Source organism: Lichtheimia ornata, assembly GCF_029851405.1.
Source record: "Lichtheimia ornata isolate CBS 291.66 chromosome Unknown scaffold00001, whole genome shotgun sequence".
NCBI lineage: Eukaryota > Fungi > Mucoromycota > Mucoromycetes > Mucorales > Lichtheimiaceae > Lichtheimia > Lichtheimia ornata.
Genome location: NW_026695321.1, coordinates 277072 through 302962, shown reverse-complemented (window position 1 = coordinate 302962; position 25891 = coordinate 277072). Strand labels below are relative to the sequence as shown.

Here is a 25891-nt window from a genome sequence, read left to right as displayed (position 1 = left end):
CACACGCACACATCCCACTCATTTCTGCATACTTCACGACAACAACACTCCATCCATCAAAAAAGAAAAACACATGTTTCCTTGGTATATTACAATTTACGTTAATACAAAACTAGAGTAGCTTAAGCTCAAAGATCATTTCATTGCCCGTAATACGATCATCCATCACGCAGTGAATAGTGTTGTGTGCATCAGGTTTTAGACAGCGGATATTGGTGCCGGGGATAATTTGTAAGAGATGGCCCTATGGATATAGGTTAGCTGGATCATGCTCCTCCATTCCCATCCATGTTACGATGTATGTACATACCGTGTCCATGTGCCGCACTTCAACAAACGTAGGCTCAAAAGCAATAATATAAGGGAATCTATATGCGAATGACACGGGGTTACCCTCCCAGGTAATCATCCAGTCCTCGTGAACCCGCCTTCCCTTCTTATCGATATAAAACGCGATTTCTATTGAATGGGGGTCATATCAATGTTGGTATTCTTATAAAGCGTAAACAACTTACCATTATAACAAAGAAGGATGTTGCCATTTTCATGACGAAACATGGAGATCGGCTTCAGGTTTTCGCGTTGAGTGATAGCATAATGGCGTTCATCGCTTGGATCAAGTACACCTATCATAGGCATGTATTTGTGAGCTAAGGAACCTTCTACATGTACAATGCTACACACTTACTTTGTACCTCTGTCGATGCTAAGTCGACCATTTGAAATCCCTTGGGACATCCCACGCAAATAATATTGCGAAAGAATTGAATCGAAGAAGCTACGCCGGGAATGTACCTGCATATTACCCAAATCTTTATGAGTCATAAAGTAAAAGCTTCCCATCCCTCTATCATCACTTACAAGTCCTTGTATACTTTGAGAGGATCATTGGGATTGCTGCGTATCAGTCTTCCAAGGTGATTGTGTTTCTTTTTTGGATCCAAAGTTTCATGCGGCTCCAAGGCACGGATGGTGGATGACATTGCATTTTGCCGTACAAAGCACACAAGGGTCTTTTCACTGATTTTGCTATCTTGGATCTTGCCAATCTTGAAAAATGACACGTGACTACTGATTCTTCGTCCACGTCGATTAGCTGCTGCTGCTACTGCTGCCGAGGTGGTGTTGGTGGTAATGTTAAGTTGTTGTTGTTGATGTTGACCACCCTCCGGTTCAGTCAATAGCGTATCCAAGGAATAAGAGTAGAGCACCTTGTCAGCCAACACCAAAATGATGCGATCGAGAATATCAATTTGGGATACTTTTTCAATGGCCAAAATGCGTACGAGACCACCTGTGTCTTTCAAGACATAGACACCTTGATCGCTTCCAAAAGCAATGGATTTGCCATGATCAAATACAGCTGCACATCGTACACGGTTGAATGCGCTGAAAAAGGTATCATTCACAAGAACTGGTTCAAGTACACGTGTCTGCTCTCGTAGCTCTTGTTGTTGCTGCTGGATCTTGGTAATCCATTGTCGTCGGATAGCCATAGTGGCCGCATAAAGTGTGATGGTTGTGCCAGCACCATGCTTGCCAAGATACGAAAAGCTAAGTGGGTATCCACTCTTGGTAGTGCTCGAATGATTCGCTGTTGATGTTGTTGGAGTAGTAGTTGTAGGGTTGCTTGCAGTGGTGGTATTGGAGGTTGAGGGTCGTGGTGATGGTGGGCTAATGCTATCAAGACTGCCAATGGATGTGAATGAATCTTTGCTGCTACGGCTATATGGAAGAATTGAACTGGCTCGTTTGGCTTGATCAGGCAGTGACAATAAAAGCAGCATCAATGGTATAGGCTATTGGATCATTGTGAGTAGAATGAACATCATCACCACCACCACGTGCTTGTTTACCTTGCGATAGAATTTACACTGCTCCACATTGTTGATCACCTTTTGCTTGATGATGACAAGATAATGGTCAAGCAAAAATAAATGCACATCGGATGCCTCAGAGCCTGATCCTTTCTTCTTAAGTGTGCCTTTCATAACAAGTTGTCGTCCTTCATCTTGTAGTCCAAGATCAACCATATCAGCTGCATGACGATTGATCAATCGCTGGTTCAAAAGGTGTAAGCTGTGCTTGCTTTCCATCTTGCCCGTTTCACGGTTGACTTTGGTGAGATAATCTCCAATGATTGTCATGGCTTTTTCCAGGTTGCTATGATCAGGATGATCGGGTGGTGTGTGCTTGACAATCTCGCGCAAAAGCAAGTTGTAGCGTCCAAGTCGTGTGGTGGGCTTGGTCAAGTAACCATTCAATTCCAATTTTCTAGAATGCTTGAGGCGTTCTGTTTTCTGTAAAAGAGGCATATCGCTATTAGCATTACACATGTCAGTGATATAAAGGGACCATAACACATACCTGTACAAACATCGTGAATTCAGGGTTGGATGATTTCTCGGATTCAAACACGTATTTGCCAATGACTTGGTGGGCGCCGTATCGTACGAAAGGCTCGAACTTCTCCACGTACTTGAGCATAACATCACCCACTTGGAAAACGGTTGGCCCAGCTGCTTGTCTTCTGAGGAGTGCTTGCAATAATGAAGAATTGACCTTGTACACATCCATCACATTCCAAAAGACTTGCTGTACGAATTCACGTCGCTCTTCTTCATAGGGTGAGATAATAGGCTCGTCTAGCAAGGGGTTGATCCAGAACTATAAATAACATGTCAATGAATATAAATAACTAGGTTTGACATCTTGCGTGTACTTACATTCTTGAGGTACATGAGGTCATCCACAAAGTCCTTCTCGGTATAGATAAGCTCGTAAATGTTTTCTTGTCGTCGAATCTCATCCTTTGTCATTGATTCAATCAGTGACCTTGGCACTGTGCGAATCCATAATCGGTCTTCCTGTATAAAGACATTAGCGTTTTGCGTGTAGGGATTCATTTCAATGTACCTTTTCAGCCAATAATGATGATTTGCTACTTGATCGAGCGTGTCGACTCCGAGAGCTACGAGCCTATAACATATCCATGCATACATAAATGGCCTGCTGAGTAGCAGTATTGTGATTTGTACATTACCTGTTCAAGACGACGAGGGCAAGATGGGCTGTAGCAGAGTGCTTCACGTGAACATGTAGGCGAATAACAATCGGTCAACACGGTGAACACGCCATTGGGAAGAGTATCATCACGGCTGCTGGAGGGGTTGGATGACGTCGATGTGGTGGCGGTGGGGAAGTTGGCTACGTCTGAACGATGATCTTCGATGTCTTCTGGTTCAGTGGGTACTGGGCTGTTGGGAACGGGGCTATCAGGTGCAGCATTACTTGAAGATTGGATTGCATTGATACGCTCTTGAAATTGGTATAGCTCATGCCTCGAATCACGTAGACGATGCTCATAATTGACGTCATGGAAGAATTTTTGTGCATCCAATGCTCGACCCAAAAGTACTGCTAGATTACGATCCGTCGTCTTGATAATGTATGCCAACTTGTCCTAATGTAACGTGTCTATCTTAGCCCGTCGATTTTTCACAAAGTAGAAAAGTAATCTTCTTCTTACCACTGCTTCACGTCCATCAAATGCATTTTGATACTCGATGCTATCTTTCATCCGAGGACCCACCGTAACACGATCCCTGAATGCCTCGGCTACTTTGGATAACAAAGCTGGATACACCAAAGGGATACGCTCCTTCATGATAGCTGCTGCTGCTGATGTTGCTGATGACGTGCTATTGATAGTCGAGTCGTTGGTAGTAGTACTTGTCAAGGTTGGATTGCTGAAAGAGAATGAATGAGAACGTTCTCCACATAATCGACGTGATGATGAAGATGAAGATGAGGATCGTTGTTGACCACCTGTGGTTGATGATGATGATGATGATGCATGGTGATTGTTTGCCAGGCTATAAATGCTTTCAGCCGAACGACGTAAAGGGATGGAAAGTGACACAGATGATTCAGGTCGAAGCGAAACACCGAGGTTGTCTACAACATAAATTGTATAATAATAAGCTTCCCAGGAACATAAAAAGATGCTCTATGCTTTTTTTAGAATATCCTTTCTCTCTCGCTCTCTCTCCCTCATATAAATAAATATATATCCATCACTCTACTCACTCACTGAAATCGCCGAGAGCTTGGCACGCATCGGTGCCGTAGATTTGGATAACTTTGATAACAAACTTCCACTGCCAGCTGATAATGATGCATTGCGTTCACCGGGTCCCATATCTTCCAATGTAATCTTGGGTTCGATGGTCGTCTTTGGTCGAAATAATGTACTTCCAGCGCGTGATAGTCGTCTTAAACCAGTCGGCTTTCGTGATAGGTTGGGAGATGATGATGATGATGATGTCGTGCCATGGCGATGGATTGACGTGTCTTTTGTTATTCTCCTATGATGTTGATCGTTTTCCCGAAAAGGATCATTGTTGTTGTTGGTGGATGTGGATGATTGTGCTTTTGAGCTCTTTGACGCATTCATGTTGATTGATGTGCTGTTGTTGGTTGGTGTCATGTTGCTATTATTATCGTCAGCGTCCATTTTCGGTAAACGCAGTTGGGTGTATGAGTTGGAGTTGGAGTTGGAGTTGGAGCAAGTCGTTGTTGTAGCAGTTGACGTGTCGGTGGTATTATTAGCTGTCGTTGTAGTAGTAGTGGTGGTATGTTGAACGTAAGAGAGGGTAGCTGATGAGCGGCTCTTTGGGTGCATGGTGGACAGGATTTATGCGTTGAACATGGATCGAGACTGAGAACGATGCAATGGATGAGGAAAATGAAAAGAGAATAGTACCATGGGCAAGGAGAATCTTTTTTCGTTAAACAACCCCCGAGACCTGACCCTTTTCTTGGTCGCTGGATCTAATCAAGCCGCGTCGTTCTTGTAACAGACGTCAAAGAAGACGCAAAAAAGTGTAAAGAGAGGAAGAAACACGAGTAAGATAGGCTCTATATCTTTGTGCTAGTATTATACTACGTCTGTGCCTGGTGCTTTGACGCTCTTGTTTGGCGACACAAACATCCATCTTGTGTACATGCATCCCATTTTTGACATATCTTTCCTTTGGCAGTTTAACATTTTGACTTGTTTTCTCAGGCTACAGATGTGTAATTACGCATTTCTATGTTTCCATAGCATTCATCATACGATCGATCCATTCATCAAAATACCCTTTCAATACATACATACTGCTGATAGCAGCAGTTGATCTATATCATCATCATTCTTCCACTCCATAAGGATATCCCAATGTTGAATCATGTAATCGATGTCGTGAATTTACATCATTCTCGTCTGATTTGCATCAACCAGCTTTTTAGGGAGTAATGTCATAAATTGCCATCGTGTTCTTCTTGGCTACGAGTGCAGCAGAGAACTTGTTACCCTAGTGCATGCATGGTGAGTATCTCTCACCCTGATAATGTCGTTTTAATCTCTTTGCTTTCAGGCACCAACGACCCGATTAATCGATGAGGGGATACAAGGGTCTTATATGCATGCAACTCTTGTGAGCTCCAACAAGTCGTAGATCCTTAATGAAATTTAAGGGGTTGTACAGAGAAAAAGGCGATCATGTGTTGTGAGCACCATAAAGGATGATGTCGTTAAGGCATTGAAGAAGGCTCATTAGTAGTAGTAGATATGTATGTATATATTGACTTTACAATGAAAAATGTCAAAGATGGATCTACAGCATACTGGTGGATCGATGTTCATGCACCATTGTATACTGGTAGTAGTAGTAGTATTAGACACACGCACAGCATCCCTTTAATGACCGTTTTTATTGTAGTCAGCCGACTGATAATGAGTACCCGTAAGTAGTGAATGTCCAATGATAGTCAAAGTGGAAATGCAGTGCGATAGAGGGGTCTCCATTCAAAGTTTATGCACACAATGGTGGGATGGTGGGGTGGGGGGGAGAGATGTTGAGCATGACACAAACAAGCTACTCGGATTTGATATCCCGCACAGCATGAACATTCTCGAGTGGCACGCGATTGCTATCTTTCCTTCCTCTGTTTCTTTTCTCACGTACGCATACGCTTCTGTTGGGTCGCTTGTCAGTACGCCATTCGGATTGGTGGATATCGATTACAGTCATGGACGCACCCGAATTACCCGACCCATGTGCAACTGAATCCAAAGCCAATGAGGAGCACGACCAGCACGATGCTGCAGCTTGTCAACCGGTTGCTGATGACGAGAGCGACAAGACCATTGCACCTTCTTTAATGAAGAAGCCAACCGAGCAGGATCAACCAAATGAAGAAGCGCGTACAACATCTCTTTTCGATATTCCTGCAAGCATGTTGACACAACGACATCCATCACTATGCAATGTGTATATGATTACGGCTGATCAATACGCAGAGATATACAGCAGCTACATGTCCACACCCTTACCTGATGACATTCTTTTCCCTTGGCTTCATGGCGTGGATGGTCAATACTACTTGCAGAATCTCTTTTTCGGTGTGGATAAAGTGGAAATACCCCGACATCGAGGGTTGATGGTCGTGCATGCAGATTCCATGTGTCCGCATCATGCAAGAATTGTTCACTCTGTGTTACCTCACGAGATTTTGGATGATGCCACAAGTGACGACGACCCTTCCTTTGCTGATACAAGTCGAGGTCCCAATGTCCATTTACGCAACTTCAAAATTCAGATTGCTCGTTATGCAACCATCAGCGATATCATTGTATATGGATGTGATGCTCATGCAGTGGCAGCACGGATCGCAAATGCACAGGCCAAGTTGCGTGAGAAACGTCAAAACGAAAAAGGCGAAAATGAGAGCCTCTTGGAGTATCGAGTGCTGATGATTCGAGGTATCATTTATATTGGGGGAGGGGATTGCATGGAGAGAGAAGAAGAAGAAGGATTAAACTCTTGTTGTATGTTGTCATTAGATCCATTCCCAGTGATTGAACAGCATTATCCACATCTTGTCGGCTATGATTCTCGTGGTGCGTGCATCCACAACATCAGCTTCTCGGAACGTGAACGGAAGGAGATTCGAGCTATGAGTGAGGCAAATGAAATCACACCCCATGTTTGGGTAAGAGGAAAAACAAAAGCCAACAATGAATCACCCATCATTGATACCAAAGTATTAGGTTGGCAATTCGAATGATGTACCTGGATCAGCTCGACCTTTGAATGATGATTTATTCGACAATGGCGACTATCAAAGCAACGACGATGATGACATGGATAATCCTTATCGATTTTCAATCTGCATCGAATCCTATGATCTTGCCGAGATGCCGCAACCCTCTTCGCTCATGTTGGCTCGTGAGACGCTCAATGACTTGACCAATGAAGAGCTACCAGTTGAGATCATTCACCTTGAATCCCTCTGTTCATTTACGCCAACATCGATCGCTTCATTTGATCAATTCTTTGCAAGAATGATACATTTGCTCGAGTTTATCGATGACCAAGCATGTGCGCATGGGAGGAATATATTAATCCACTGCACGGATGGATACAGCGAGACAAGTTTGCTAGTGCTTTCATGGATCATGTACAAGTTACGAATACGACTACCTGAAGCGTACTTGTTTCTACACGAGAGGCGGAGCTTTTTCGTACTCGCATCCAACATCTTGATTCTCCAATTGATTGAACATTCCATTCTCCACAATACCGACAAACCAAAAGAGATCGAATCACAAAAACGGAAACGGGATGATTACGATGATGATGATGAGGAGGAGGAGGAGGAAGATCAAAGCCAGCCTTATAGTCGACAACCAAGTGCCGCTGAAATACTCGACGACGCGGTGGATGCCAGCAGTAATAATGATGATGACCATGCAATGAGACGAGATCAACTTGACTATCCACCACCTATTGCAGATCACCGACAACTCTATGATGACACCTATCTCAACATTGTATCCAACCAATTGATGCCATCTTCAACATTAAAACATGATAATTGCAACAACAACAACAATAATGATACCCCAACAGTTACATCACCCATTCATCATATTTTGGAAGAGGAGGAAGAGGGGGAGGAAAACAACGACAACAATCATCCTTTTTCAGAGAACAATGTTGCCATGGCAATACCCGCTGAGGACAATGAAATTTGGTCACACAACTTATCGAGCCCGTTGTTACCACCTATCGATCCGCAAGAGCTAGCCGACTTTCCCTGGTTTTATTCAGAACGATTTGAAGGCTCTTTTCCATCTCGTATTCTACCCAGCTTGTATCTTGGCAACCTGAACCATGCTACCAATCCCGACATGTTGAAAGCCTTGCAAATAACGCACGTGGTGAGCGTGGGTGAGCATTCAGGGCTTGATCCAACCCAATTTCAATTGCTGCTTTTGGATAATCTATATGACGATGGCATTGATTCGATTCGCGGGCGATGGGAAGAGGTGACCAAGTTCATTGGTGAGTGTGCAGTAGCCATGGATACGTATGCGTGTGCTCATTGAAGGATTTACATTAGATCAAGCAAAAGGGGCCAATTGTCTTATTCATTGTCGTGTTGGTGTCAGCCGCAGCGCTGCCATTACCATTGGATACATCATGAAGCAACTTGGGATGTCTTTGGTACAAGCCTATCTCTTTGTGCGAGCCAGGAGACTCAATGTCATCATTCAACCCAACCTCAAGTTTATGTACGAGTTATTGCAGCTAGAACTAGAATTGTTCGGCAAAATGAGTATCCCATGGCCTTCACTTTGTAAGGAAATCCATTTAATCAAATTAGTTGCGATCCTTGATACTTGTAAAACACTATCCATATGTAACAATGAATAAGGGATTGCTGTGTATTAAACGACACTCGACAATAATCAGGCTAGTCTCGGTCTATGTGATGAAATTGGAATGGATCTTCATTGGTTGTGGGGCGACGTTTAATACTTACTCCTTAGAAACCTGTGGCGATCCTTATCATTATTATAGTAGACGATGACAATGGCAACGAGTGTGTGAAATAGTAGGCATGCTTAAACGGTAAGACTTCATTGTTGATATCAAAGAGAGGAATAAATAGAGAAAAAGGAGAAACTGTGTACACAGACAAAAAAAAGCTGCTGATTAAGGCAACTATGAAATAAAGAAAGATTGATGTTGAAAGAACAAAGGGCTATGTGCGAAAAGAAAGAGTGCGAAACTCTAGGTACAGAGAAAAAGTAAAAAGGGCTGAAAGTGTGTGAGAGAGGTTGTTGAGGGGGGTGCGAGATTAGGGTAGAGTAAGTTGTGTGTGTGTTTTTCTTCTTTTTGGGGAAATAGAAAAAAGTAAAAAAAGGAATAACAAGAAAAGGGCATGTTTCTACTGCAACGCCCAAGGGAATGAGCGAGCAAGGTATCCAACAAGCTGAGAATGTGTGCATTGTATATAAGGCGTATATGAATTGCGGAATTGTTGAGGATGGATGTGAGTTGCGGTGTTGATGTCAATAGGTAATTTTTGCGTACAGAGATGGCGTTGTCATACTGGAGAAGAGTTTGATGGGCATAGTGCACGTTGTTAAAAAGTGTACATCTTTTCCATGGCTTGCCTCTGGAGCACGCCATGTTGGAACTTTTTCAACGTTTCATTCTCCTGCACCAATCTTTCCACCTCTGACAAGAGCTCAGTTTGCATGTTCTTCAGATGTTGGATTTGTTGCACAGCTGTTTTTTTTGTGTGTGAGCACGTGGTATGTATTTTGGGATCATCATCTCTACTACTACTTACTGCGTGTAAGCAATGCAGCCTTGCTCATCTTCTTGTTAGTGCATCCAGGCAAATGCTTTCGTAGTTCATCGAAACCATCTTTGATTTGGGCACGTCGCTTTTGCTCGGATTGAATATGGATTTGTCGTCGAAGCTCAGCAGTGGTCATGCCACGCCTAAAGTTTAAATTAACATATAATGTTGAAGATGGCATTGAGCACTTACTCTTCAGCTTCCTTGTCAATCTCATCATCATCAAGCTGTGGCTCATCATCCAAGTCGTCTTTTTCCGTATCGGTGGTGGTGTTGGCCTTTTTCTTTTTGGCTGCACTCTCATCGGAGGAAGGCGATGATCGCTTACGCTTGTTACGCTTAGCATCCATCTTTCTTTCATACGTCTCCTTTGAGTATTCAAGGAATTCGGTATGATAGAATTCCATGGGCACCGCATTAGCACGAGCAATGGTCTCTTTAACGCGCTCAGTGGTCGAATTCGTGAAAGTGGATGATGGAACAAGTGGGGTGATAAGCTGTGGATGTGGGGTGGCAACAGCCACAGCAGCAGCAGCGGCAGCAGCAGTGGCGTTGTTTTGTTGTTGATCCAAAGCTTGGGTTGTCAACACAAGTTGTGCCGAATGCTCATGGTTGGTACCAGCTGCAGTGGGTGGTGTTTGAGGCGATGAGGTCGATGAAACAGAATCGGGGCTACCAGGATGTTGCTGTTGCTGCTTGTCGCCATAGTAACCCATGCGTGACGATATGGTGGGATACGCCATTGGCATCGCCTGATACATTTGTTGAAAGGCATAGTCTATTAAGGAGAGAAAGAAAAAAAAAAAGATCGGCAAAGTGTGTCAGCCATCGACAGAATATCATGGAGAGGAATACACATTCACACACACACACACACACATAACCCCTTACATCCACTAGACTCATTTCAACCCCTTCTCTCACTCGAGTATTTTTTAACCCATGGGCCAATCATAACGGCACCCTTTTATGAAGTCAAAACTCCGTGGGAGGGGGGTTATAACGCGTGCTTTACCTTGATAGGCGTAAGGCGGCTGCTGATGCTGCTGAGTGCCATCAAATGTAACAGGTGGTGGTGAAGACGATGATGCTGCTGAAGGCGAACCCATGTTTGCATTGAAATTCGACATCATTGACCCGGTGGGATAATCAGCAAGGTATTGGTTCGAGGTGTTGGAAAGGACGATTTCACTCATGGTCGAAATTGTTGTTGTCGCAAGGATGGTCGATAGGGTAACAATAGGATGAGGGATTTAAACGAGTGGTGTGTGTGTAAAAAGTATCAACGAGTGTAGTGGGGGTGTGTGTCAACGGTAACCAATCGCTCAAAGGAATGAAAGGAATGACTGGTGTGGTGGATGTTGCGTTTGCACAAGCAAAAAGCTGGTGAGATAGGATGAATGGATTGGTGGTGGTGGTAGTAGTGAAAGGAAAAGAAGAGGAAAAATGGGAGGGATTGTTCAAGTAGTTTTTGGGTTCTCTGCAACAAACCAAAAAAAAGGGAGCCAGCAAATCCATCGCTTGTGCAACGATGTGCAAAGGCTGCAACTTGTTATTTGCTTGGCTGGAGCAAAAAGGAAGGAGCGTTAATGAAGCACTATTATAAATTGGATTTTGCGCTTTGTCTAATGATATTTGATGGATCAGCGAATAATGTATGCTGTATGCATGTGTTGCCAATGCAGCATATCCAACACCACCCAAATACAAACATTGGATTGCCGGGTTTGTTGTGCTTGTAGGCAATAAAGTTATGCGAATGATATCATCCGCGCTCGTTGGTTGCACTAGCCTAGCAGCAATGTATTAGAGTTAGCAGCTTTTCTTTTGTTCACAACCCCGAACCGGAGCAGAAATCCCAATAAATGTGTAAAAAGCAAAAGGCTGTTTATTATTATAGTTTTGGTTGAATAAGGGAGACGAATGCATATGTATCCAAGGCAACCGCAGACGCGCCACAGTCATGGCAACGGGGAAAGAATAGCCCATGCCGGGCAGACAACAGCCCTGCTCCTTTTCCTATTGGTTGTGAATGCCGAAAGTATTCATCTTTACCTGCATTGTAGCAACAGCATCCGATTACGCGAGTGTACGCATGCCCTCCCCCACAACAACAACGAGCTCAGATCTATGACATGCAGCAATAGCCATCACCGCTTCCTTCTCCCTCTCTGCAAAATTTTCTTACTTGCCCTTCTCCTCACCCTCTAAACCCATTCACATGAAAGAATCAGCATTGTGTCAATGATCGATCATTTTCCAATTGTGGCGTATTATTATGCTTCATGCTATAGCCGACGAGCTTGTTGAGTGGATGAATCATTCTAAATAGACGTGTGCACGTGCATTGACAATCGTCTTCGTTTTGTCCTGGAGTGTTTCAATCACAGCGTCTCATCCTTGGAAAAAAAGAACCACGTAGCCCAAATCTCTCTTTTTACCCTGATCCGCAAATACAGAGTGTGAATGACAACATCCCAATCGCAAAGTCAACGTCAATGAGCAACATTCAAGCAATGAGTTGTGGGATCGGTTGATATGAGCAGTGCATGTTTTATATGGCTGAAGTACCAGGAGGAGGGCATCCAATTGTAAAGAGACGTGGAACAGGGCTGTGACACGACAGCATTGTGTTTTGGAATCAATCATCTTCAATCCAATCCTCTTCTTTCTCCCCTATGACATTATCATCTACTTGTTTCTATCCCTCTTTTACATTCACATTCAATGAAAATGCCTTATCAACATGTTGGGAAGGGGGGGCTAGCTGCTGACATTGATGAGACTCCTACCGCATCCAAGAGGCAACCCCACTGATAAGGGTGCTATAAGACCTGATAAAGAACCCTCGACCGAATATGTATGCACATGGCAACGCATAAACAATCCTTTACTTTTTTTTCCCTTTTCTTCTGTGTGTGAGAGAGAGAGTGAGAGAGAGATCGACACCACTAGCAACACAAGGATAGAGCACGATGCCCTTTCTCTTTCTCCCCCATCGGCATTGCCATAATGGGATGATGAGACCCTTATCATTTCGGGATCTTCCGAACCACCCTCACATAGTGATGCACGAGTGAAGAATGGTAGTGGTGGTGGCAAGTGTTGAAAGAACTACCCAAATGTGCACGTGTAAATACATTGGCTCCCGCTTCTTGCCGCAGGTAATGTTTTGTGTTATGATTGCACAAGCACATGGTTGCTCCCTCCCCTATATCGGATATTCCGCACACCCATCATCAAATAGTCATCGAGAAAGAGAGGGAAAGAAATTGCTGGATGACACGAAACTCATGTAGGAATGACCTTAAAAGGTTATTCTTTATTTATCGTCGCAATTGGCGCCCTGTGTGTTTGCTTTACAATGACGTGCATAAATTTTTGCTGCTTACTCGGTGATCCGGTCGCCAAGTATAGCTGTATCTGATAAGGAGCAATGATCACCTTTTCGCTAAATGGGTGTGAAAAGTGCCAGGTTGACACGATGGATACAAGCATGGATAAGCTACGCGATCGTCATGGCGTGTGTACAAGATGCTTTTGAATGCATCCTCCTTTGTTATTGCTGCGGTCCATGATGCCTATAGGCTTGTATAGTATATCATCGGTAAGAAAAGGAAGAAATAAATAGGTATAAAAAACAAAGACCAGGCGAATAATGGAATTCTGTTTGTGTTCCGATTTGCTTGTCAACGGTTTATCTGACACATGCGTCGTACAAAAATGAGCAAGTGTTTGGAAAAGCTGAAAGGGAAGGCCCGGTAACAGCAGCTACTGCAATGATAGGAAAATGATTCAAAATAGCCAACTCAAACGATAAGCTTCGTGCAACACCTCTTTCTCCCTCTCCTCCCTCTAGGCATTGCTTCACTTTAAACCACAATCATCATCATCCCTGCTCGCGTATATATAAACCCATTCAACTCTTACCCGTCAAATTCCTTGCTGTGCCTGTAACTTGTTGCTCAACAATCACACAATGACCTCTTTTCTTGTTAACGACATCATTACAACCATGGTCTATCATCATCCCCAATTCTATGTGACAGCTCAACATGCCCGCCCATCAAAGATACAACGCACTTGTGCTGTATGTGGTTCAAAAAACCATATGACAAGTAAGCAAAAACGCATGTTTTTTTCTTCATTCGTTATTAACACGCATATACTATATCGTTATAGAGCACTGCCCTGTTCTTCCATGAAATGATTGGCATCGATCCCGTACGACATGACGCTATATATATACCCTTTTATCATTCACATCTTCTTCCGTACACACATCATTCAACGCCGCAACGAAAAAGTAACATCATCCATTGCATCATTCCTCTCGCTCATCACAACATACAACATCCTTCTTTCTCTTTCTGGGGACAACAACAACATCATCATCTACACTCTGCAGTAGTAGCAGAGGCATCATGATGGAATCTGTATACGCGAGTTATCCACCTAATCCCTTGCTTTCGTTTCCAACATACAGCTTTCTATGGTCGAGGATTCTCTCTCTCTATGGTTGTGCCTCCATTCCTTTTTGCATGTACACACACACACACACACACACATTTTTATTTGCTTTCCACCATCTTATGATGATCTTCACAGTAGTGAACTGAATGCTTTCCTTGACATTCCTTCTCCTTCCTTCCATGGCTTGGCACCTGTAGACCCAATCACTCATTTTCATGTTTCATCTTTTAATAAATACCTCACACCGCCATTCATAAAGAGTGTTCGATAAAGATGCGTGTATGTGTACCTTTGGGGTTGTCGTAAGATTTTGGGTCCACAAAAGGAAACAGGCAGATAAAATTGTGGATCATGCACTGAGATGCACCGCTTCCGAAACCTTGTGCTGACGTGATGCATACCGTGATGCAAAAATCAACAAACACGGCACACATAAACCCCCTCATTGCCGAGTCTCCTTGTATCTGCTTGCCCTTGCCGAGTACTGTTTACGCGTATCCCTTTAAATTCATAAGCATGGAAGGATAAAGATCAACATCAACAACAACGAGGATAAGGATCAGCATGGATGCGTGTATGTATGTGTGTTTGTTATCGGGGTGGTGTGGTGGGGGGAGGAGAGAGAGAATGACCCTGCTTCCCGAGTGAAAATATCAAACATGCTATGCCCTTCTCCCCTTGTTTAGTTCAAACACAGAAAAAGCGAAATGCATAATATGCAACAATGGCTTTGATTGTTTATACCGTGCTTTAGCAGCATTTTTTATTATCTTATCCACAAGTTGCCTCTATCTTTTGGCCATGTTAAGGAAAAAGGAACAACCGAAAAAAGAAATAGAGGACCCCAATCGGGGGAGTCGGATAGTTCCGTGCGTGGGCGTGTGTGTGTGCGTTGGTGGTGGTAGGGCAATCATCGCACAATGTCAAAGTCAGTCCCCATCCCCGCCTGGTATTCTCAACCACTCATACAGCATAAATCTCGCACATGATCTTCAAAACAATTGAGGCATTTTGTACTTTGGAGTATGTATCCTTCATTTTATTGGTATAGTGGGGGGTCAGTCGTCGTCGGGTTCATTGGCGTATATGCATAAATCCAAGTTCCTCCATGTATACAAAAAGACAACGGTAAAAGAACAACCAGTGCATGCGCACGTCCCCTGCCTTTTCCTCTCTCTCTCTCTCTCTTTAACCAATCACCCCAAAAAGTCCGTCTCCGATCCAAAAATACTGCATGCAGGCATATCCATATTGATCGGCATTCTGCTGTTGTTTATCCTCTGTATTTCCGTTCATCCCATCCCATCAAGCTGATCATTGAAAAAAAGGGGGAAATACGAATTGCATCGATCCATATTACGTGTAATGCTGTATATGATGTATTCGAATGATGGGTTGGTGGTGTTGTCAAAGTATTACGTACGACGATGAAGGTGATTGTAACGTGGTAGCTATCTCTATGCTGATGCCTTTTGAGCAAGATCCACCAGACGTTTGAGACCAATGAGCCAATTCCCATGTTTGTCGTATTCAGTTGTCATCAATCGTGTATGAATTTCCAAGCTCTTTTCCCAATCCTTGTCTTGTAATGCTTTCACACACATACACAAAGAAAGTTGTCAACATGGATATTGTATCATCACACACGCACACACATCCAAATCCAAATAACATTACCTTGGCTAAACTCGCTTAATGATTGAACTACACGATCAGGGATCTCATTCTTATCCAGCTCGTCCAACATCCCATTGATGCGTCCCTGAGTATCCTGGAATATCCGCTTGTTGGGACCTGCCTAGAAGGTAAACAATACATGTCAGATGAACAACCCCCCTTGACGAAATAGGAGGAAGCTATTATATGTTGCCAATCATCCTCCCTAGATGTTACTCACCGTGAAGCATGGTTCACATTGACTAAGGATGGATCGCATAGCTTGTGCAATACTCTCGCGGTCATGGTTGTTGCTGTTGTTGGCATCGTCTGTAGCTGTGGCTTCTCTCTTTTTGAAAATCTAGGCATGGATCTATTAGCGTCTCATAAAGAAAGAGTGACAAGCAAAGGAAACGTACTGCATCGGGTGGATCGTTCTATTATAGATGAGGGAGCATTTGTGTGAGCGGCTTCATTGGTGCACAGTAGTAATTGGTCGCTGATCCCTGTACCCAATGATTCTCAATGGTGGCGTTTCGAAAGTCGGTTGATGGAGGTGGTCCTTTTGGAGGTGGTCCTTTTGGAGGTGGTCCTGTTGGTGATGGTGCCATGGCAACAAGAAAGCAGAAAAGAGCAACTTAAAGGGGTGAACACTTGACCTCTTGAAATGGCTATAATTTTCCGACCATGCTTGGACCTGGATACTCTGTTTCACCAGGGCGGTGCTGGTACGACAAATCTTTGATGCAATCATGGGCCCCTCCTTGTGAGCATAAGAAGGCTAGCTTCTCTCTCTTTACTCTTTGAATAAACAAGCATCTCTTTATTACCATTGTTACACAAGCTTGCTATTTGACATGTACGCTTGAAATGTGCGCCTTTTCCTGCAATACGCTTAATACTTCATAACTAATTCTAGAACAATTCTCAATATGAATGTGCCGTAATCGTGGACATGCAAGTAATGCCATGATACCAGCATCAGTGATGTGGGGTAAGTTGCTCAAAACTACACGTTCAACACTTTGCATGTAATGCATGTGACAAAGGATTTGGTCATTGGCTGTTGTTGTTCCTGCAAAGCGCACCTGCTTCAAAGATGCACATCCTTGTCCTAAAAGCTCCATCCATGTGATTAACGTACTCATCTTTTCCACCACCTTACTCTCAATGGAGATCGATTCGAGCGAAGGGATACATGCAACCTTGTACAGTGTTTCATCACAAAGACCATAAAATGCTCCCAGTGAAATATGTCTTAATGTTGCACCCCTTTCGGCCCTTCCACAATGTCGGTCGGCAAAGCGTTGTAAAGCATCATCGTTGATACGCCGCATGCTGAGTTCGAGTGTATGTAGATGCTTCAAGGCAATAAGTGCATCAAAGATAGCGCCATTCCAAGTCGTGTCAATAAAGTTGTTCTTGATGGATACGTGTTCGAGTTGAGGTGCACGCTCCAAGACGCATGTAGCTATATATTGAGATCGGCGATCTTCAAGTTCGCAAAAGAATGTGGTCAAATGCTTGAGTTGAGATAACAATGGTGTCATGATGCCATCCGAAAAACTGGTAGTGGTGGTAGTACGATGGCGCATTAACTGCTGCTGCTGTGGTTGAGATAATGCCCGATGCCAATAACGTAATTCTTGTAATGTATCATTGTTGTTTTCGAGCATGGCGAAAAAGTCATTTGTGTCGAGCTTAGATCCATCAATACACAGTTTCTGTAATCCAGGCTTGATGAAGCATCGATGGTTGGAAGCATCAGACCGCTGTGGTAGGATCGACAAAGGGGTATCATGCAAGAGCACTTTGACCGTTGGACAAAGGGTTGGGACAAGAAGCAATGCGCGTGGATCAGCTACTTGATCAATACTAAACACGTGGAGTGCGGGTAATCGAGAAAATAGGTCTTGGATTATAGTTTGATCCATGGAAGGAAATATACGTGCTAATGATAGTTTCGCCATTTTCGGGTAGGTACGTTTAGCTGCTGACATGTCCATGTTGATGGTTTGGCAATGCAACGTGGTGAGATTCGGACATATACGAAAGACCTCACCCAAAGCAAGCGATGTTTCACCGCTGCTGGATTCTATGCTGAGTTCTTTGAGATTGTTGCCAACATGGCCAAGAGCTTCAAGCAATAAATCAACATCGAAACATGATTGACCTATAATCACTCTTATGATTAGCATCCATGCACCAAGATTTTGAAAGGAAACCACGTACAAACGGCAGTGAAAGATCGAAGCATGGTGAAGATTGGTAATAGTTGTAGGTAATGTAAGCCATCGTAGGATAAAGTGAGGCCCTTAATAAAGGGCGCGTAAGATTCGAGTGCATGAAACGTTTCACTGGAGGCGTCGAATGCTGTCAGCGAAAATCTCAATTCGACACATGCACACAGCCTATCTCGCCAATTTCGAGAAACATTCAAATATGGACTTGCCGTATCATAGGAACGAATGACTTGTGGAAAAAACCGTGTCGCGATGTTATCGATAATATCCAGCGGCAACTCGGTAATAAAGTCGATGCATGTGTCCTGCCTTGATTCAGCTTCTGATTTGATCACCTGTAGCTGGTCGTACAAAGGATCCGCCAACGACACTGTTTGGAGTCCTTTGTTGCATTCATGGATGGCTGCAAGTTGACGGCCCTGCATAGTAAATATTTGGGCTGCACACAGGTAGCCTGATGGAGCATAAGATGCAATTTGCTTCATTTGAGTGGCATCATGCAATGCTTCCTCAAATAGTGCATTGGTTGCTAACGCCATTGCACGACGATTGAGCACTTTAAGTTGTTGTTGCACAAGATCATGCAGTATTTTGGTATCATCGACGATCGTGTTTTGCTTATTTGAAACGTGGGTTGATGTTTGTATGGCTGTAGCGTTACGGAGTTGACAACGAGGCGTGTCGATCATAACAATATGTGTCACCCAACAAGCGAGAAATGAAAAAGAAGTACTTTGAATGATAAAGTGTTGGAATGTGGTGGTGTCATTTTTGTGCAAGCTAAAGTAGACAGCCAATCAATGTACATGTTCCCAGGATTTTTCACCGCATAAAGATCTATGTCAAGGGAGTGCATCCCCTTGCTCTTGTGATTGTCGCACAAGCCATGCTATTTGCATTGACCCACTCTCATAGCTATAAAACGGCGGGGATATTGCGCATAATAAAACCACACCAATATGCCGTAGTTGGCATTTGTGTATGTCCCAATTGGCCGGTTTTGTCACATGTTCGGGGCAAGCATGCTATGAGTGATGATGATCTTTTAGATGATAAAATAGGCACGCGTTATGTGTCGGTACAATTCAAAATGACCGTATGCTATTGTCAAAGACACATTGTATATGATTACGCATGCATTCCTCTGCAAAATTGAGATTTAAGGCGCATGCTGAGCCATGGTGTGCGGAATTAAAACACTCTCCTATGTGATGCTGTGATCTCACGAGACATCACCCTCCCCCTGCCACATTATAGGGCTTTTACCTTTCGATAGCAAACGATATTTTTCCCGTTGTTATAATAGGATGATCGAAAAAGATAACCACGTTCTTGCTATGGTGCGTTGTGGTTTTTGAAAAATGGACCAGAGTGTTTGCTCACAGCGTTGTAATTCAAATAGCTGGCAATGCCCAAAGGTGGAGCTGGTATTTAAGCGATACACCACGATGCAAATGTCAGAGCTAACTTTTCATATCACTCGCAGCTATCTTTCTTAGTGTATCGACTTACGATGCGTTCTACAAACGTCTATATTGCTTTACTTGCTTTGACAGCAGCTATGGGTATGTAAACTACACCGGTGCATCCCTTCATGTATCGATGATCTCACATGCCAAAATTCTTTTATACAGCACATGCAGCTGAACCACATGAGCAGCAACATCGTGACATTGCTTTAAGCAACCATCACCACAAGCACAAAATGATGGATGATAGTGCCATGAAAGCTGATGGAAAACAGGATGTTGCTCCTGCTGATCAAGAAGACGATGATGTTGAAGTTGTCACTGTACCTGTTCCAGATGGCACAAACCAAAAGGAAACCAAGCACCAAAAAGTTAGCGAGGATGAGGAAGAAGAAGAAGAAGAAACAGAGGGTGAGGATGAAGATGAGGAGGTGACTACCACCACAGAGGTGGTCATGTACACTGAAGTTGCTTACGGTCCTCCACCTGCTGAAGCATCCGATGAAGCTATGGAAACGGAAGATGACGAAGACGAGGAGAAGACCGCCAAAAAACTAAACGTTGGCAAGGAGGATGAGGAAGAAGAAGAAGAGGAAGAAGAAATCAAGAAAAAGAAGAACACTGAGGACGAGGATACTGACAAGTCTAAGCAAAAGAACGTGGATGAAGAGGATGAAGATGATGAGACTACTGGCAACGCCAAGCAAAAGAATGTAGATGTGGAAGATATGCGACCTGAAGGTGGTGCACGATTACCCAATGGCAATCCAGCAGGTGTTAACCATGCTGTTGTCTCTGCTGGCACTACCAAGAAGGGTGCATCATCAGCAACCGGCTCTGCTTCCTCCATGGCAACAGCAAGTGGATCATCCTCTGGTGTTGCTTCCAATACTTTGCACATGATGTCAGCCTCAGCTAAAGGTAGTGCATCCAGCTCTCAAGCATCCCTTCAAGCTTCGGTTGCTTCCTTAGGCTCCAATGTTGTACCTGTCACTATGGGCATCTCCGTTGTGTCGATTGCATTGACTATTGCCACCTTTTTCTAAACCTTTACTCTCCTCCTCTTCTCTCTCTCTCTCTCTCTCTCTTGTAGACCATAGTAATAAAACCCTTTTCAAAATATATAAATCGCATTTTATAATGAATGAGACCAGCCACTCTTTTTTTTCTATATAGTCCATCTACTGTTCTTCTTGTCGCTTGTTTGACCTCCAATCTTTGAGTGCTTCAAATACAGTCATGCTGATAGCTGTAGTAGGAATACCCCAAGCAATTCGAGCAACCAAGCCTCTTGTAAAAGCACGCCATTTACCCTCTCGTTGCCACATGTGCTTGACAATAACCAAGGGTCCCTGTCGAAATTCGGCACCTTGTTCTGCTGCTGAAATCTGCCATCGTGTTTTGACGATATCGAGGGGTGTTGATAGAGTGATGCCAATAGCGCTTGCCACACCAGAGCATAATAGATAAGCATTCAATGGTAAATGAGCTGCATCGGTATTCTCGCTTCGGCTGTTCTTGTCATAAAAGTAACGTGCGTATGCCATCTTGCATTCTTCATAAGCGGCGAAATAGGTCATTGTGTGGGGTACGAACACAGCCAGACCCATCCAATAACCTCTGAAAAATCCGGGAATGCCTTCCGTTTTCCAAATCTGGCGAGCCATCGATGCCGCTGATTGTGTCTTTTGTGTCTGTAACCGGTTCTTGATCACTTCCATGGGTGTAAACAGCGTACCAGCAGCCACTTCAGCTGCACATCCTGAAGCAAGATGATTGAGCATCCCGTCTTGCGCAAGATATCCACGTTGTCCCCCGTGCTGGTGAAGGTATGCTTTCGTCGTCTCGTAACACGTCAAGTATACTGAAAGCGCAGGCACTGAAAATAGCAATGTCACTGGTAGTCCTCGATACAACGATCGCACCACTGCAGCTGGCTGATGAGACGCTGAAGGCTCGACAATGACTTGTTTGAGACTTGCCAATCCATGGTCGTTAATGGTGCTCCTCACTTGCAATCGCGTCTTGATAGTATCGACTAGTAATAGTAGTGCTCAACTTTTAGCCTGTCGTTCGTAATAAATGAGCAGCGATTATTGTTACATACTGGGGTGGGTGCATACACGAGCTGCAAGGGCGGCAACGCTCGAAGCAAAGAGATAATACGCATCCATCTGTTGTCGACATTAGAGCCATGGTTGACAGTTGAAGTGTATGACACGTCGTATTATGTTGAAGGGATCCAATGAGAGAGGGAATGGCAAAGGAGAAGAGGCGTCATGAGTCATAGAGACAAGAAAGGATAGCAGCAAACACTTACCTTGCTGAGGTAGGGGTTAAGGCACAATGAAAACCAGTGCTGTAACAAAAGCGGGAACCACACAGAGGTGTTGATGACTTGCCGAAAACACCAACCTTATTCTTCAAAGGTCGTTTCCATGACAACATAGTCATTTGCTCTGTCGAGTTGCTGCGTATGGGATGCAATAATTGAAAAAGTGGTCCATGTGCAAGCAGTAATCATATCAACGTCATAGATCAACACCACAATGAAGACTTTTTGAAGAATCAACCCAACAACGACCACGACGTTTATTGAATGGCACAAGGATACAATGCATAAAGGGATGGGTGAGTACATACAATCACATGACTAGATAGGGCTGAGAAAACAAAGAAGCTGCATGATTGATTTCGGTTACGAGTTACCTCTTTCTCGCGTTACACTTTCAACACTTTGCGCACCATGGAAAAAGAAGACGCCGATTACCTCGCCATGCTCAACAACAAGACAATCAACCCACCACCAAGTGAACAACAGCAAAACACGCAACAAAATACTTCCCATGCTGGAGAATCCGCTACCCAGTTTCCAGCCTTGATGGCTGCGCGCGACCAGATCACCGCTCGATCGAAGGATCTCTCTCTCGTATCCGAAACCGATGCACCATTCGAATGGGTCAGTGCTGATTGGAGCAGCAATACGTTGCCTTCTGTACAACAACTGGTGGAACTTGGCTGGATCGATGAGCGTGTTACAGAAAAGACAAAGAGCATAGACGAGTTTTTTGACAAGCTTACCAAGGGTGGTGATCCTTATGGCCAAGCGGATCGTTTCCAATCACTTTACGAAGCCATTCAACATGTATTTGAAGGACAAGAAACCAAGGTGTACTTGTTGGGTGACCAATCGATCACGGTGCTTATCTTGGGTATCATCAGCACCAATGACGGCAAAAAGGCTCTTGCTGGTTTACGTAGCTTGCTAGTCGAGACGTAGATTGGTACTCAAATAAAGCGATCGCCCATCATCCATGCTATGTAATCCAATCATCACAATCTGACAAATGATGTGGAACCCAATCGACAATAGGAAGCTCATCGATAATTGCCAATGATTGGCTATACACCATGCTGACAAACCTTGCATAACGTCATGGCCATTTGGAATCCCGACTTGGCAGGTTTATATATAAAAGGCCCGTGCTTTCTACGTCTCTTCTCTTTTTCATGCTATCAAGACGTCTCTTTCACAGAATGGCAACTCAAAACAAGGAATCTGTTGACAACTTTTCAATTCATGGCAACGCCGTCCAAGAGGTGAGTACTATATTTGATCAAGCGATAAGGCGTCGTAGCTAAACTGACACCCTTCCCTTTCCAATTAATAGGTGTACGATATTCCCATGTCAGCCATCAACAGACCCATCCCATCTATTTTGGATCGCAACAAAGTTGATAATATGAAGAAGGCTTTGCAGACCGAAGAAAACAAGGATGATTTGACGCCCATTGTAAGTACAAGGTTGCACAACTACTATGAGCTGCGGAAAGCTAATAATGTGCTATTAGGATGTGCATCACGTGCAGTACAAGGGTAACGACTACTATTTTGCATTTGGCGGTTGTCATCGATGGGCAGCTCACAAGGAGCTTGGCAAGGATACGATCAAGGGCAAATTGATTAATACGCCACCAAGCATGATCAACACTTATCTAGGCTCATCATCTCCCTTCAAAGATGCTTAGAAGAAACAACACATCCCCTTGTGATTTATATACCTATGCCTCCTCATTACTTTCCATGGATTTCAGTATACATTTTCTTGCATTAAACATAATAGAAGTTACGTGTCTAGCTACATAGTTTGGATATAATCATTGCCGGTTGGGCAATATAATGGTAACTCTTCATTGAATTGAAGATTTTGCTTTTTCTTGTTGCTGGGTAAGAAAAGCTGGTTCCAGTATGCTTTGGCCATATACTCTTGACCAATCTTGTTGGGATGGAAACCATCCAAATTGCTATGGATTACATACATACGTCAGCGTGAGGTCATTATGGGATGCTTTATCCTTTACCTAATGGCCTCGACAGGCACCGAATTAATGTCAATATTGAATGGTTGATAAACAACGGTCGTTGTGGCATCCGCATTACGATTCGCTTGTTCCATTACAAGGCGTCTAAGCTCTCTGTCATACAACTCGACGTTTCTAGCGATCTGTTGTTTGCCTAAGGGGGCTACAGCCATATCAAGTAAACCGGCCAAGGGCTGTGGGAGCAATTTGGTACCCGAGATTGGGTGGTGGCAGCATATACATTCGAAGGTTTGCACGTCCATTTTTTCGTCTTTGAAATGCTTGCGGTACGTAGGATTTTTGTTGGTGACATCTTGCATTTGCTCAGAGTGAAGGAGGCCCACTATGCATATGTAAAAGATGAGCGACCTTGTATTCCCTTGCTAATTAATGGTTTATTTACTCACCTACGCTGATGATGGCATAATCGATGTTCTGCTTAAGAAGTTCAATGCCTTTCTCCATACGTTGCCTGTATTCAAGAAACGAGTAACCCGGTAGACATGAAGCTGACAAGTCATTGAGTCCCATAAAAACGGTGATAAGCTTCCATTTCGTAGCCATAGCTGTGTTTTTGCCAATGCGTTCAATAAGGTACTCGGCTTGTTGAGTAAAGTTGTAAGATGTCGCTGCTGGTATTGCTGCATTAAGCCTGTCAATCTCGCTCCTATCATATGGATCAATATTTCCATGCATGCTTGTGATGACAAAAGGCTTACACTTGTTGGGCATCATAAGCGAAGAACGTTTCTATACATAAAGCATAAGTATGCGGAGAGCTTAAGATGGGTAAAATTCCTACTACCTTCTGAAATAGGGACATCTCGTACACCTACTGAGGGCCCAATCAAGGGCTCACGTGTGTAGTGTTCTAGAAAGTTGGGAATCGTGATTGCGTCTTCGTCCTATAAAATCATAAGTTTGAATAAAGATGTTGTGGTTGATCATCATAAAGAAGAGAAAAAGTGATCCACTTACACCACCCATGTCAAAACTGAGACCTCGGTATTGCTTAAATTGCTCTGGTGTTAGGTAGTCTGTTTGGATATTGATGGCTGCTACAGCCGATGACAGGCTAAGAAACGCAAACCATAAGGACTTGATCAATAAAAAATGGCTTTAGTGATTTACCTGTCACCAATAGCAGCGACGACTTCGATGTCTTTAGGTCTTAATTTATGTACACTAGTGGCTCGTTCGAAGTCTGACAATGTTGGGCATTCTTCAATTCTTCTAGCTTCCCTGGTAACGGATGTATCATCCCCCAGAGAGTCTTCAAAGGAATCGTCGGCACTGCACCATGCTAAAGCACACCCAAGCAACAAAATTACATTGGTCGCCTTCATGTTTTTAAAATGTACAAGGATACAAAAAGTAAAAAGAGCGAGAACAGAAGAAAAAAGGTGTGGATGTGGAATAAGTCAAGGGGGATGGCAACTCGTGCATCAAGCATATCGTAAGGAGAAGAGGCTGCAGCTTGCACAGCACAACCGGTCTAAGCGATCCTCATGCAAAAATAACGTCCCTCACGTATGGTGGGCTTAAGGGGCTAGTTGCCGTTGGCCATTTTCTTCTTTCAGGAGATGACATTCGCTATGTATGCGGCTGAGCAACAACGATGTTGTTCCATGGTTATCCATACCGCGGCGGTAATAGCATTGTTGGGTGATACACAAAGAACACTCGGCTTAGATATCCATTACAATGATGCTGTACGCCCCCATTGTCATTCTACGAAAAAGAGCCGGGATTGCATGTGGATGAGATTACACAGCAAGTTGTTCAACACCACTCCTGGCCCGCCACCTTGGAAACGTTAACTTTTAGAAAAGGAGTCAAGATCCCCGCATAATCATGTTGTCCCTCGGTAAATGAACACCCTTTTTGCACCCACGGGTTTCATTATTGCTTCCATCATTACATGTAATATCGTTGTCGATTGAAAAATGAGGTTCGATACATGTTCTGTTTACTGTCCAAGTTACT

General features: G+C 43.7%; 10 protein-coding genes across 10 annotated transcripts; 4 read left to right on the top strand and 6 right to left on the bottom strand.

Annotated features, from left to right (window-relative positions):
* Nucleotides 1-112: 112 nt before the first annotated feature.
* Nucleotides 113-4684, bottom strand: O0I10_000109 (uncharacterized protein; the record flags this gene model as incomplete). Its single annotated transcript, XM_058480224.1, has 12 exons — nucleotides 113-244; nucleotides 311-459; nucleotides 516-626; nucleotides 689-795; nucleotides 862-1799; nucleotides 1857-2300; nucleotides 2368-2667; nucleotides 2727-2867; nucleotides 2917-2979; nucleotides 3044-3463; nucleotides 3530-3957; nucleotides 4090-4684. 12 exons carry the CDS (start codon nucleotides 4682-4684, stop codon nucleotides 113-115), a joined length of 3828 nt encoding a protein of 1275 aa, XP_058348747.1.
* Nucleotides 4685-6075: 1391 nt separating this feature from the next.
* On the top strand, nucleotides 6076-8728 carry O0I10_000108 (uncharacterized protein; the record flags this gene model as incomplete). The annotated part of the gene is made up of 5 exons (XM_058480223.1): nucleotides 6076-6808; nucleotides 6890-7038; nucleotides 7097-8393; nucleotides 8452-8623; nucleotides 8716-8728. The coding sequence occupies 5 exons, from the start codon at nucleotides 6076-6078 to the stop codon at nucleotides 8726-8728; spliced, it is 2364 nt and encodes a 787-aa protein (XP_058348746.1).
* A 752-nt stretch (nucleotides 8729-9480) lies between these two features.
* Nucleotides 9481-10898, bottom strand: O0I10_000107 (uncharacterized protein; the record flags this gene model as incomplete). The annotated part of the gene is made up of 4 exons (XM_058480222.1): nucleotides 9481-9626; nucleotides 9691-9845; nucleotides 9895-10480; nucleotides 10718-10898. The coding sequence occupies 4 exons, from the start codon at nucleotides 10896-10898 to the stop codon at nucleotides 9481-9483; spliced, it is 1068 nt and encodes a 355-aa protein (XP_058348745.1).
* Nucleotides 10899-15632: 4734 nt separating this feature from the next.
* Nucleotides 15633-16442, bottom strand: O0I10_000106 (uncharacterized protein; the record flags this gene model as incomplete). The annotated part of the gene is made up of 5 exons (XM_058480221.1): nucleotides 15633-15766; nucleotides 15853-15973; nucleotides 16073-16192; nucleotides 16251-16268; nucleotides 16344-16442. The coding sequence occupies 5 exons, from the start codon at nucleotides 16440-16442 to the stop codon at nucleotides 15633-15635; spliced, it is 492 nt and encodes a 163-aa protein (XP_058348744.1).
* Nucleotides 16443-16679: 237 nt separating this feature from the next.
* Nucleotides 16680-18763, bottom strand: O0I10_000105 (uncharacterized protein; the record flags this gene model as incomplete). The annotated part of the gene is made up of 2 exons (XM_058480220.1): nucleotides 16680-18004; nucleotides 18064-18763. 2 exons carry the CDS (start codon nucleotides 18761-18763, stop codon nucleotides 16680-16682), a joined length of 2025 nt encoding a protein of 674 aa, XP_058348743.1.
* An 824-nt stretch (nucleotides 18764-19587) lies between these two features.
* On the top strand, nucleotides 19588-20589 carry O0I10_000104 (uncharacterized protein; the record flags this gene model as incomplete). The annotated part of the gene is made up of 2 exons (XM_058480219.1): nucleotides 19588-19639; nucleotides 19709-20589. 2 exons carry the CDS (start codon nucleotides 19588-19590, stop codon nucleotides 20587-20589), a joined length of 933 nt encoding a protein of 310 aa, XP_058348742.1.
* A 135-nt stretch (nucleotides 20590-20724) lies between these two features.
* O0I10_000103 (uncharacterized protein) lies at nucleotides 20725-21717 on the bottom strand (the record flags this gene model as incomplete). The annotated part of the gene is made up of 2 exons (XM_058480218.1): nucleotides 20725-21581; nucleotides 21651-21717. 2 exons carry the CDS (start codon nucleotides 21715-21717, stop codon nucleotides 20725-20727), a joined length of 924 nt encoding a protein of 307 aa, XP_058348741.1.
* A 572-nt stretch (nucleotides 21718-22289) lies between these two features.
* Nucleotides 22290-22823, top strand: O0I10_000102 (uncharacterized protein; the record flags this gene model as incomplete). The annotated part of the gene is made up of 1 exon (XM_058480217.1): nucleotides 22290-22823. The coding sequence occupies one exon, from the start codon at nucleotides 22290-22292 to the stop codon at nucleotides 22821-22823; it is 534 nt and encodes a 177-aa protein (XP_058348740.1).
* Nucleotides 22824-23080: 257 nt separating this feature from the next.
* On the top strand, nucleotides 23081-23572 carry O0I10_000101 (uncharacterized protein; the record flags this gene model as incomplete). Its single annotated transcript, XM_058480216.1, has 3 exons — nucleotides 23081-23143; nucleotides 23215-23337; nucleotides 23396-23572. The coding sequence occupies 3 exons, from the start codon at nucleotides 23081-23083 to the stop codon at nucleotides 23570-23572; spliced, it is 363 nt and encodes a 120-aa protein (XP_058348739.1).
* Nucleotides 23573-23682: 110 nt separating this feature from the next.
* On the bottom strand, nucleotides 23683-25251 carry O0I10_000100 (uncharacterized protein; the record flags this gene model as incomplete). The annotated part of the gene is made up of 7 exons (XM_058480215.1): nucleotides 23683-23848; nucleotides 23906-24248; nucleotides 24313-24572; nucleotides 24625-24655; nucleotides 24711-24810; nucleotides 24884-24980; nucleotides 25037-25251. The coding sequence occupies 7 exons, from the start codon at nucleotides 25249-25251 to the stop codon at nucleotides 23683-23685; spliced, it is 1212 nt and encodes a 403-aa protein (XP_058348738.1).
* Between the last annotated feature and the right edge of the window lie 640 nt (nucleotides 25252-25891).